Source organism: Diabrotica virgifera, chromosome 10 (genome assembly GCF_917563875.1).
Source record: "Diabrotica virgifera virgifera chromosome 10, PGI_DIABVI_V3a".
In the NCBI taxonomy this organism is placed as follows: domain Eukaryota; kingdom Metazoa; phylum Arthropoda; class Insecta; order Coleoptera; family Chrysomelidae; genus Diabrotica; species Diabrotica virgifera.
Window position 1 is genome coordinate 128,539,766 of NC_065452.1, and position 13,874 is coordinate 128,553,639.

Sequence of the window (13,874 nt, forward strand, 5' to 3'; positions counted from 1 at the left end):
GCAGAGCTTTTTATGAAGAATAACTTTTTTTTGTAAAATTAATAATAAAAAAATCTTCCATATGGATACAACTTACAGGGACATACTGTATATAAGTACAGAAGGGACACCGAAACCTGTGAAAACTGAATTTTGTTGAGAATGTCAATCTTGGGACCCCAAAAAGGTGCAAAAAAGTTTATCATTGTTACCCATATACAAGGTGTTAGGTAGGTAACGAATGGGCCATAGCTTAACCTTAGATTTCTGAGCTTCAAATAGGTCGATTTAAGCTTACTTTAGTACGAAAGTTGATAATAAACGAAATACACGGTGGCAAAGTTAAACTTTTATTTTATTTAAGCGGGGGTTGTTTGGGACGAGAAATATAAATTCGCCACCAAAAAGATATATCACCCAGAGGGCGCCACATACGTCTTTCAACGCTTATTTAATACGTTTAATCTTTTTTATTCCCCACTCTACATACTTTTTGAATCAAAACTTTTATTCTCTTAATATATTTTTACTTAAAATAGATATATACGCTCCCAAACTTATATGGAATCATCTGATATTTCTTACTATTTCGTGCGAATTTAGAAAAAACAAACAGACGAAGGCAAACAATATTTATTTTAAAGCAATTTAATAAAAAAATACATAACAATTAAATAACACAACAATTTGACAAACAGATTGAAAGTAGTTGTTTAAAGTCAATAGCATACAAAATTTCAATGTAAAACGGATAATGTTTAAATTGTTTTTATTTATTTTTTGTCCTTATGCAAGCTTCAGTTTGCGGGGGCACGCTCCTAATCAAATTATCAACATTTTCTCCTCGTCGTGTTCTCACATCGGAGATACTACTGGCTGCCCTTTTGTCTAGCAGCACATGGTCAATTTGATTGGTTGTGGTTCCATTTGGTGAAATCCATGTCATTTTGTGTATGTCTTTATGTGGGAAGCATGTGGAACTTATAACCATGTATTTACTGGTGGCAAAATTTATCAAAAACTCGCTTGTTTCATTGTGCAGAGAGTATTTTCCTAAGTGACAAAGAACTGCGGTTCCTTGCCTATTTTAGCATTCATATCACCCATTATAATCTTGATGTCATGGCGCCCTCTTGGTAATACATAATTTTTGGTGGCGAATTTAGATTTCTCGTCCCAAAAAACCCCGCTTACCAAATTTCGTGTTGTTATCCCGTGCCTGTCAGGAAATATTCAAGAATAAACGAAAAAAAAGTTTAACTTTGACACCCAGTATTTCGGTTATTACCAACTTTCTTACTAAAGTAAGTTAGCTTAAATCGACCTATTTTAACCTCAGGAATCTAAAGTTAAGCTGTGGCCCATTCGTTAGCAAACACCCTGTATATTTCAGATACTTACCTCAAATTGATTGTTAAAACTCAAAATGGAAATTTCATGTTATAGCTTTTGAAGATTAGGCTTTATAAATTGAAATTCCATAGAGACCGGTCAATGGAAGGGATATATTTTGGGCTATATTTTTATTGGAATTTTCCCATTGATTTTATTTTTGGATATATTTTATTGATCCATGGGAATCGTAAAAAATGGCAAAAATTGCGCAACGTTTATTTAACAGCTTTATAGAAACTGACTTCATTTGCGACAAAATGGGAAAATTACATACCAAAGCTGCACTCTTCACCTTTAAAACGCATTTTCATCTTTGTCCATAGGAGATAGACTGTGATGAAAAGATATCGAATTTGTACCGTCGAGTTGATACAACTTTTATTTAAAAAATTGATTTCGCACGCGTAACTGACATTCAAAATCGCCGGTCGATTCAAGCGATGTTTCTGAGAAAACCGTTCTTTCTACATAAAAAGTGCTATTGACCATTTTTGTTCAAAATTATCTCAGCTACATTTCTGGTTTGAAACATTTTTTCTATGGCGTGAAAATTCTTGGAAAATCGATGTTTTCCGTTTTTTCCCCTCGAGGAGGAGTGGTATACTTTTTGTATCTTTTTTGAGGTCCCAAAATTAACATTCTCAGCAAAACTCAGCTTGTATGACTTTTAGAGGTTCAGTGTCATTTTCGTCTGTGATGTAGTGATGTTGAAAAAGTACTATGCGTTACAAAGTAGTAACTATTCGTTACAAAGTACCTACCCGTTACTTACGAATACCGAAAGTAACGATTACTATACAGAGAGGCAAATCGTTACTTTGACTACGCTGATTACTTTGATTACGCTGATTACTTCGTTACTTTCTACCAATCGTATCACAGCGAGTAAATAGCGACTATTGTATCTACTTTTATTACTTTGATTACTCTGACTACTTCGTACCAATCGTATCAGAGCGATTAACGACTATTGTATCTACTTTGATTACTTTGATTACTCTGATTACTTCGTATTTCATGAAGGTCGTTATTATATCGGAATACCTGTACAAAATACCTACCTACTGAGAAATACGATTCTCGATATGATTACCGGCACTCAAATACAAAAGTAATCATAGTAATCAAATCATTTTTATCTCTTAAACAGATTGGTGAAGGTCGTTGTTATATCGGAATACCTATACAAAATACCTACCTACTGAGAAATACGATTCTCGATATGATTACCGATACTCAAATAAAAAAGTAACAAAAGTAATCATAGTAATCAAATCATTTTTATCCCTTAAACAGATCGGTGAAGGTCGTTGTTATATCGGAATACCTATACAAAATACCTACCTACTGAGAAATACGATTCTCGATATGATTACCGGTACTCAAATACAAAAGTAGTCATAGTAATCAAAGTAACGAATACTGTTAATGATTACTTTATACAAAATACCTACCTACTGAGAAATACGATTTACGATTACAGGTACTCAAATACAAAAGTAATCATAGTAATCAAATCATTTTTATCTCTTAAAGAGATTGGTGAAGGTCGTTGTTATATCGGAATACCTATACAAAATACCTACCTACTGAGAAATACGATTCTCGATATGATTACCGGTACTCAAATAAAAAAGTAACAAAAGTAATCATAGTAATCAAATCATTTTTATCCCTTAAACAGATCGGTGAAGGTCGTTGTTATATCGGAATACCTATGCAAAATACCTACCTACTGAGAAATACTATTCTCGATATGATTACCGGTACACAAATACAAAAGTAGTCATAGTAATCAAAGTAACGAATACTGTTAATGATTACTTTATACAAAATACCTACCTACTGAGAAATACGATTTTCGATTACCGGTACTCAAATACAAAAGTAATCATAGTAATCAAAGTAACGAATACTGTAAATGATTACTTATATACAAAAGTAACGATTTGTAACGAATACTCAGTGGCGTGCTGGCCATATAAATGAATCGGTGCAATCACCGAGAGGCCGCGGCTTCTTGAGGCCGGTCAAATAGGTTTTCACAAAAATTTTTAGATGTAATAAAAAAAATATTTTTTTAATTTCTAATCAGATGTCAATTTTGCTAATAATATTAATAAAACATTTAAAAAAAAATTAATAATAAAAATTTTTTTTAATTGTGAAATACAGCTTAAGTAAATGAATAAGACTCTACAGTCTATAATAAATAGATTGCTACAGATAATATTATTGATTTTCATACATACCTACAAGTATATTTAATGGTTTTCCAATTCCCTTCAAACATGTAGGTATGTACTCTGCAGAATAAAAAATGGAAAAACGTCTTGCACATTTTTGACTGAATTATTGGAAGTATCAAAAAACGATTTGATCAAGACAAATCAAATCGTTTTATTATGATCTAAGTACTCTACATCCTAGAAATTTTGATACAATAAAAAATGGTATACTGAAAAATTAAGAAATTTTTATCCTACCATATCTGCGACTGCAATTGGAGAATAACTCGTGGATTTTTCTGATGAATGGATTGTATTAAAAATAGGATTTTGCAAAATACATACTGAGATTATAGATAGAAGATCGAGTTCATGATGAATATGTTAAGTCTACAGAAAATATGAAGGATGATAATATGATATTATTAATTTAAGTGGTAATGAACATGAAGTAACAAATGACAATGTTGATATCGTGAAAACTTCACCTCCGTGTGGTACTAAACAGTTTAAAGATTGAATAGCTTGCTGTTACGCTGTTTTGCATAAGTACAACTTATATCAGTGTGCTGTGTGCTTATCCAAATTTAAATAGTATAATATAAAGCATTTATTAACTCTTTCAGTGACACCAGTATCTTGCAAAAAAAGCTTTTCAACATTGAAATACATAAAAAAATCGGTTAAGAAGTACTTTAACACAAGATCACTTTTATGCTAATGGCTATAGAAAAAGAAGCTTTGTATGAGTTTAAAAATGATGGAATAATCGACGTATTTGCTCAAAAATCTACTTTAATGCGGAAATTATTGATCAAGAGTTAAGTAATTATTTTATAAAATAATCGCAAAATAATATTTAGATTATTGCTTTGTTGTATTAACATTTTAAATATTTTTAAATTAAAGTATTTGCACTCTACTTGCACTTGTATAATTAATTTACTAAAATTGAGCTTAATACATAATCGAAAAATTCTCAAAATTTTATTTTACTTTTATCTTAATTACATCAAATTCATATTATATTTATTCAGGAAATTATGGTTTCTGCGTTACTGCATACAATATTGTCATACATGCCATTTATTATTTGTAAGATTGTTATTCTTAAATGAAAAAATATAGCACATTAAAAACGTCATTGAATTCGAAGTTTTATGTTTGATTCAAAAATAATTTATATTTTTGTTTTTTTTATTAACGAATAAAACATCCTGATAATAGAAGGTAAAATGAGGATGGGAGGCCGCTTTTCTATAAAATCACCAGGCCGCTTGAAAAGTTCCAGCACGCCACTGCGAATACTCGAAAGTAACTATAATCAACATCACTACTGTGATGACTAGACTAATATGGAAAAAACTGTATGTTTTTATATATTATACAAGAATAGTACTCACGGGCTATCTTTACTGGATTTAGCTGCAGCTTTGCCCTTGTTAAGGCCATGCTTGACGGGACTTGGGCTGAGTGTAGCTCCAGGTAACCATGGATTCGTCCTTATCCTATTGCGCTGTCTGGGTGACGTGATCCCAAGAGCTGGACTCAGGTTCCCGACGATCTTCTCATTGACTCTGCTCGGAGCTGCAAACTTGGATTCGTCGAGTTCTCTTTTCTGTTAGCATTCCAGTTCATCATTTATTTGATATAGATACAATAACATGCGGACATTGAGACTGGACACCATCTATGTACAACCAATAAATTTACAGCGGACTAGCTACTACAAATACAGCTCAGCCATAACATGCATCTACATTATGATCGTGTATAGTAGAAAAAGAAATCGGTCAGAATGCACAACAAAGTGGCGGTATCAATGTTTGGTATAAATGTTTAAGAAATTCGCGTAGCCACTTTAAAGATAAGCACATGTCGGTATTTTAACATCCCATTAATCATTGTAAATTAGTCATTTCCGATTTCCAATTAGAACCGTTTTTAAAATTAATTTGCACATCATATTTGAAACATTATTTGGTTAAATCATCTCATTTTTGTTGTTAAAAAAATATATTTAAAAAAAATATATTAAAAAAAATATAATTTGTTTGGACTAAATTACGGTTCTGTTGATATACGAGAAGACTTGGTATTCACACAATGTTGCCAAACTGAAATTTGATATATTCGGTTTAAATCTTCTAGCCGATTTCAGAGTCTACTATAACGGGAATCATCAATAAAAACAATAAGCTCACTATGATTAGTTATACCAGAATGTTAGCAAGCCAGAATGTGGACTTTTGCGAAAACTTCTAAAATAATTATACAGGGTGGGACATTAGTGCGAGAAAGTCCAATTACTCATTTGTCGCAAGAAATACGAAAAAAAATATTAAGGTAAAAGTTGGAGCATAGATAGGACCGGACTTTAAAAATATTTTCAGATATACAGGGCCACCCATATTGACAGGGTGGAATAAAGTTTTTTTAATGAAACACCCTGTATATTTTTACAGTTTTGAAATCTCCTCGATGTCCTCATTTTTTAATACAAAATTTTGTAATGTTATACGAAATAGTTGAAAAAATGTTAAAACCCTTATAATTTTAGCCTGCTCGCTTCTTGATTTAATTTTTGGATCTTGGCCTGCTCGTAAAGAAGTCGCCACTCCTGTCGATTCCTGGCAACTTCCCTTCATCTTTTGACCCTTAGAATCGTTAGGTCTTCTTCCACATCATCCATCCATGTTCCTCGTGGTCGTCCTCTACTTATTGTGCCTTCTGGTTTTGAAAATGTTAATATCTTCGTTTATTCGTGATCTGACATCCTAGCAATGTGTCCAGGCCATCTAAGTCTCTGCACTTTAACGAATTTCACAATATCTGGATCGGTGTATAACTGATATAGTTTAAAGTTGTATATACCATAGCCCATTTTCATTTACGGCCCCAAAAATCTTTTTAAGAATTTCTCTCTCAGAAATACCAATGTTTTTCACCATTTTGAGATAAAGTCCACGTTTCAGCCCCATATATCAAAACCGGTCTTATTAAGGTCTTATAGATATACATATATTGAGTTTTTCTGCACGTATTATATTTTTATTTTTTAAATGTTTCTGGAGACCGTGAACGGTTCTGTTTGCTATTGCTATGCGTCTTTTTATTTCGTCACTTGTCGTGTTTATTGAGTTTACTAACGATCCAAGATATGTGAATTATTTGACTTGCTCAAAGGTATGGTTGTTAATTTGGATTCTTTGTTGGATATTTCGGGAGTTTTTAGAAACCAACATATATTTGGGTTTTTCCTCGTTTACCACAAGTCCTAATTTACTTGCCGCGTTCGCAAGCCTTGTAAAACACTGCACCATGTCTCTCATTCTTCTGCCCACTATGACCATATCGTCAGCGACTGCGAGAATTTGCGTCATCTATTACAAATAGTTCCATTCATTCTAAGATTTGATTTTCTGATTGCCTTTTCCAAGGCAATATTAAAGAGGAAACACGCCAGCCGTCCCTCTGTCTTAGACCATTATTAATGTCAAAGAACGTAGGTTTTCTCCTTCAATTCTAACCCACGAGCTTACGTTTTGCATTGTTAGTTGGGTCAACTTAACTAACCTAGGTGGGATCCCAAAGTCTATCATTGCATTATATAATGCAGTTCTTTTAATACTGTCGTAGGCTGCTTTGAAGTCGACGAAGAGATGGTTTGTATACTAAATGGTATATTCTAGTGACTTTTCTAGAATCTGCCTATGTGCTTGAATTTGATGTATAGTTGACTTTCCAGCAGTAAATCCGCATTGATATTGACCAAGAATATCATTTGTAAAATGTTTAAGTCTTTCAAACAATACATTGCCGAAGATTTTATACGCAGATGCTAACAGAGTAATTCTTCTGTAATTCTTACAATCCAGTTGATGATCCTTTTTATGCAACAGACATATATTCGATGGATTCGACCGTTACTTGATGGAAGTTCATTTTATCTAATAATAAAACACTGAAAACGTTTGTTTTCTATACTTCTACAGAATTTATTATAACTAAGTGACTACAGCTGTTTCGGCAGAGTGTCTTTCTCAAGTGATATAGTTTACAATGTGTTTGCCTTTTTAAGTCTTCAACTGAAGAGGTTGAGGAGTGGGGAGCTGTTTGTCTCGAGTTGGTCATTCAGAATTATATCTGTATTTTTCATTTTATTAATTTCCATAGATTCTAAAAAAGATAGCTTAAGGTCTTTATTTTGAATATGCAGAATTTGAAACTCTTCATTGAAAGAATGATTATGATCTAGAAGGTGAAGTGCGTATGTAGAAGTGTCTGTTTTTCTATTGTTGAATGCCCTTTTGTGTTCTGCTATCCGTTTGTCAAAAGTTCTGCCAGTTTGACCGATGTACGTTTTCGGACAGTCACCACACGTTAGTTTGTACACACCACTCTGTAGTTGCTTTCTCTTTCGGCTTTTATTGTTCTTAATATATTTGCTTAAGTTGTTGTTAGTTCTGAAAGCTGGTGTTATTCCTTTCTTTTTTATGTATCTGGCAAGAAAACAACAAAAATAGCCGAAACAGCTGTAGTCACTTAGTTATAATAAATTCTGTGGAAGTATAGAAAACAAACGTTTTCAGTGTTTTATTATTAGAAGACATATATTCACTTTAACCATTCTTCTGGTACCGATTCATTCTGCCATAAGTACTATTAGTTTATGGATTGCTGCAAAAAGTTCATCGCCACCTTTTTTATACATTTCCATTTCTGAACAGATTTCATCGATTCCTGGGGCTTTATGGTCTTTGAGTTTTGAAGACATTTGACACTTCTTCTCTTGTTGAACCTTCACTGTGTAGTTGATGATGTAGATTTTGTTAATTTGCTAAGTGGTAACCTCCTTCAATATCGTTTATATTTAGATCTTCGCTGAAATGTTGTGTCTATCTGTTAAGAACTGAGTTTTTATCATGTATAATTTCACCGTTAGTGTCTCTACAAATTTTTAATCGTGATTTAAATTCTCGACGGCTATTATGTAAGGATTTGTAGTATTGTCTCGTTTCATTTTTATCAAATAAACTTTGAATCTCATTGAGAGTGTTCTGTTCGTATTCCCTCTTCTTACGTCGAAGTTTTAAATGTGTCATCCGGTATAAAGATGGTGGGTGGTAAAACAGTGGTGGTGTTAGTGGTTATACCTAATATATCTCGTTTCAAGCTGGTGAATTTCAAATAAAACTAATGTGTAACAGCTACATAAGCGCACGTACATCATCACAAATGACTTTAATTTGCACATAAAGTTCCAAACCATAGCACTGGGACATTTAGACATTTACGAACACAAAATATGAGCATGCCAAATTGTGCGAAAGGTCTTAAAACTTAATTAAAAATTGTACTAACCTTAAAAATGGGGGTTCGATGATCTTTGAGATGATTTGGCAAAGCTTTAGATGAGTTTGGAAGCTGTACAGGGTTCTTAACATTTGCAGCACTGGGGTTTTGAATTGGATTCAATACAGCAATGCGGGGATGACAGATATCTGTAAATTAATACAGTTGATTACACTTCTAACTTTTTTAAAGTAAGACGGATCGTTATGAAACATTTTGCATTCAATTCGGGAGAGCTTTAGGAAAATTCTTGAACACTTGGCATGAGGGACAAATTTAAATTGCATTGTTGTAAGTGGAAAATGCATTTTTCAAAGTGCTTCTCAAAGTGTTCAAAAAATAAAAATTCACATCTCGGAAAATAATCATGGAAATAAGTGTAATTTTCATACTCGGGAGTTTTGAGGCCGCTGAACATGAATATAAAATTTATTATGAAAATCGTTGAAACTGGTTATTCCGAGGTTGTTGGGGTCGCTGAAAACGAATATTGATTCGGCGATGCTTTACCGGGACCTGGTGCCCGGTATCTACGTCATCTTCTGGAGTTTCATGAAAATTCGTTAGGAAAATAGTTGAAATTTATTACCTCGCGGTTTTTGAGGTCGCTGAACAAAAATATTGCATCGAAGATGCTGTACGATGTACATGTTACCCGGTATCTACGTCATCTCCTGGAGTTTTATAAAAATTCGTTATGAAAATAGTTGAAATTTGTTACCTCGAGGTATTCGAGGTCGCTGAACACGAATATTGCATGGAAGATGCTGTACGAGGTACCTGGTGCCCGGTATCTACGTCGTCTTTTGGAATTTTATGGAAATTCTTTATAAAATTCAACAGTGAGTAAAAATAACAGTAAGTTACTTTAAATCAGAGCGCAAATTATGAAAAAAAATAATTCGAAATTTTTTTCAGCGTTAATATTTTTTTAGATATAAAGAGGTCGACGAAAAGGTGACGAGTTTATGATTAAAACTGTTGTTCTGAAGCTATTTCCTTGTGGCATTTTTATAATTAACTATTTAGATGGGAAATAAGCCACAATTAAATTGAAAAAAAAAATAACGAAACGTTAATAAATTTTTTTTTCAATTTAATTGTGGCTTATTTTCCATCGAAATAAGTAATTATGATTATGATTAAAACTGTCAGTTGTGTTATAAATTAAGTTAGGTGAACTGACTAAATGACCATTAACAATTATAATTCACTGAATTACAGGACAATAGGAAAATATTTTACTTGAACATGACTGACATTTTTTTTCTATATTTTTCTTGACATTACATTTAAAACTTCTAAACTATCGATACTGTCAATACATAGAGTACGTAAAACTATAGAATAATATCTACTTTTAACGTTGTATATTCTAACGATTCTAACACTCTCCTTCAACGTGAAAAGTAGATAAGCCAAACAATTTTTGTTTATTTGTAACACGCGTCGAGTAACGCTTAGATTCTTGAACACTATCTTCTTCTCTATTCACTTCTTGATTTTGACTCGCACTTCTACACTTTCCATATTCTCAGATTCCACAATTTCATTGATACCACTTTTCACTTCTTCGGAGTTTTCATTTACATTAAAACATTCCGACTGATTCTGGTTCACTGGTTCAGCTTTAACTTCAGAAATTCGCAAATTCCATGTAGCCTCAGGTTTAAATCGTACTTTGTGGCTCGATACGATTCTTCTTTCAGATGGAATCCATATTCTAAAACCATTTCTGTCATTCACGTAACCAACTAAATAACCATGAATCGCCTTGTCATCAAATTTACTGCGAAAATTCTTGTTTACGTGAACATAACATTCAGTGCCAAATATTCTTAAATGTTTCAAACTCCCAACTGGCTTTCCATATCACAATTCATAGGGACTTTTATTCTCAATTGATGACTTTCTTTTGCGATTCAGAAGATACACTGCAGCATTGCATGCTTCTGTCCACAATTCTTTGAATAACTTGCATGGGTTTAACATGGAACGAGCACACTCTACAATGGTCTTGTTTTCCTTTTCAGCAACACCATTTTGCTGAGGTGTATAGGGTGGAGTGATACAATGCTCTATACCTCTACTCGCAAAAAGTTCAGATACCTTTCTATTGTCAAACTCTCCCTCCATCGCATCTCAGTTGCTTTACAACATGGCCATTTGTATCTGCTTCATTTAAAAAATTTTCTAAGAAAGTACATACCTCACTTTTGTGTTTCATAAAGAAAACTTTCCGAAACTTACTAAAGTCATCTTTAAAACATACGTAATAACGTACTCTTCCCAGTGATTCTATAGACATCGGTCCATTCACATCTGCATGGATCTGCTCACCAGTGACTTGTGGCCGATTGATCCTAGTTTTAAATGGCAATCTATGCATTTTTACAATTGCTCATCCATCGCAAAATCTTTCTTTGTACCTATCAATGTCTATATTCATTTTATTCTTCAAGACCTTCTTTACGCGTTGCTTATACTGATGACCAAATCTTTCATGATACACTTGTAACACATCTGTTGACTCTACTAAGTTTGCTTGAATGGGATTGGTCGGTTTCATAACACGTATATCAGGTGCATACAGGCCATTACTGAAGTACCCAGTCATTACAGATTCAAGAGTATTTTTATCGTGTAGATTTACACCCTTTTCGTCGAGTACTGTAACGAACCCCCTTTGTGCAGCAGCTTTCACAAAAAACAAATAAGCGCTGGCTTCAGGAACATAAAAAACATATTCAAACGCGTTTGAATTTTCACCGTTCCTTGTCCATGGGCTAACATATATACATCCTTCTTACCAAGTGATATATTTTCGGGTTCAGCAAATTCTGTATAAGATGAGAAATATTGCTTATCTGTAGTGATATGACTTGTGGCTCCACTGTCACAATACCATTTCCCAGCTTCAATACAATTATTGCTAGATGAGGCACTTAAAACAACAGACAAAAAAGCAGTATCATTACTTTCATTCTTATATAAATTCTCGACCGATTCTTTCAATGAACACTCTCTCGCCCAATGGCCTAATTTCTTGCATTTATGACATGGAATTTTTTCTTTTGCACGATGTACATTTCTCTTTGATTTAGTAGTAGTTGTACTTTGGCTCTGTTTGCATTTTTCGGTCGGGATATTGCGTGCAACAAACGCAAAAGATTCTATGGCACTTTGGTCACGTAATTCAATGGCACACAATTTCTCAATCAATAAATTCAAAATTTGATTCTTTGATGGTATCGTGTCCCACAAATCTTTGAAATTATCAAAGTCCTTACCCAAAGTTGATAAGATCCGACCATTTGACATTCTTTCGGATAAAACATTTTCATCATGCTTCTGCAATTCATCATTCAAATCTACAAACAGTTTCTGCAACCTCGCAACATGTGTGCTAACATCTTCTTTTTCATCACGTTGGACTCTAAAAAAGGCTTCAATTAACATGTTTAACCGTTGCGTACTGCTACGTTCAAATCGCGCACGTAGTTTGTCTCATATTTCACTAGCGTGAATACATATAAACACCAGCTCAGCAACAGTTTTTCCTAGCGCACTTGCTAACAAACTTGCCGCTTTTGCATCGCCTTTTAACCATTGTTGATGCTTCTCTATTTCCAATGAAGTTAAATTTTCACTAACCTCGGGAGACTTACACATACCGTTCACAATGTCTTCAAGTGCATACGCTCGTAATAACATCGAAATGTGCCATTTCCATTTTGCCCAGTCTCCAGGACCCTCAGGTTTGTCGACTTGAATTTTATAATCGTTATTGCTGGTCGTCATATTTATTCACCTGTTCATAGTTCACACGTGAGCTGGGCCCATAACCTGTTATAAATTAAGTTAGGTGAACTGACTAAATGATGATTAACAATTATAATTTACTGAATTACAGGACAATAGGAAAGCATTTTACTTGAACATGACTGGCATTTTTATATTCTATATTTTTCTTGACATTACATTTAGAACTTCTAAACTATCGATACTGCCAATACATAGAGTACGTAAAACTATTGAATAATATCTACTTTTAATGTTGTATATTCTAACAAGTTGCCTTAAAAACCCCGGAATAACAAGTTTCAACAAATTTTATTACGAATTTTTATAAAAATTCCCGACGACGTAGATACAGCGCACCAGGTACCTCGTACAGTATCTTCGTTGCACCAGTCGTTTTCAGCGATATAAAAAAAACGGAGATAATAAATTTCTACTATTTTCATAACAAATTTCCATAAAACCCCAGGAGATGACGTAGATACTGGGCACCAGGTACCTCGTACAGCATCGCCGAAGTGTTCAGCGACCTCAAAAACCTCGGCATAACAAGTTTCAACGATATTCATAATGAATTTCCATAAAACTCCAGGAGTCGACGTGCATACTGGGATACCGGGCACCAGGTACCTCTTACAGCTTCGCCGACCCTATATTCCTGTTCAGCGACCTCAAAACCCCCGAATATGAAAACTGAACTCATTTCAATGATTATTTTCCGAGTTGAGAATTTTTATTTTGTGAACACTTTAAGATGCACTTTGAAAAATGCATTTTCCGCCTACAAAAAAGCAATTTCATAACGATCCCTCTTACTTTAAAAAAGTTAGAAGTTTAGGCGATTTTAGTGCTTTATTTCCTAGGCCTACTACTATTGTTTATATATTTTTATATGCCCGGGGAGGGGTTTTAACCCCCAAAACCTCCCTGGGTGCTCCACTGTATTTCTGTGTATTTAACTTTAGTTCATTTGTAATTTTTAGTCATTTTGGATTGTTTTTGATCTGCCCAAAAAATTTAAAATGCCACGAGTTCGCGCTCGTCGGCAATTTCGTTATTTAAGCGACTTCGAAAAAGGACGCATTGTAGGCATGAAAGGGGCCGGTTTTGGTTTAT

General features: G+C 33.8%; 1 protein-coding gene across 2 annotated transcripts in view; it reads right to left on the bottom strand.

Annotated features, from left to right (window-relative positions):
* Positions 1–13,874, bottom strand: part of LOC114342588 (uncharacterized) — a 142,422-nt gene that overhangs the window by 68,972 nt on the left and 59,576 nt on the right. For both annotated transcript variants that reach the window (XR_007701182.1, XM_050663642.1), the window contains exons 4-5: positions 8,967–9,106; positions 5,006–5,220 (exon numbers count right to left, since the gene is read on the bottom strand). Coding sequence is in view for 1 of the 2 variants with exons in the window: in XM_050663642.1 (XP_050519599.1) it covers positions 5,006–5,220; positions 8,967–9,106 (355 nt within the window). In the remaining variant the exon portion in view is untranslated. The remainder of the gene's footprint in view (positions 1–5,005; positions 5,221–8,966; positions 9,107–13,874) is intronic.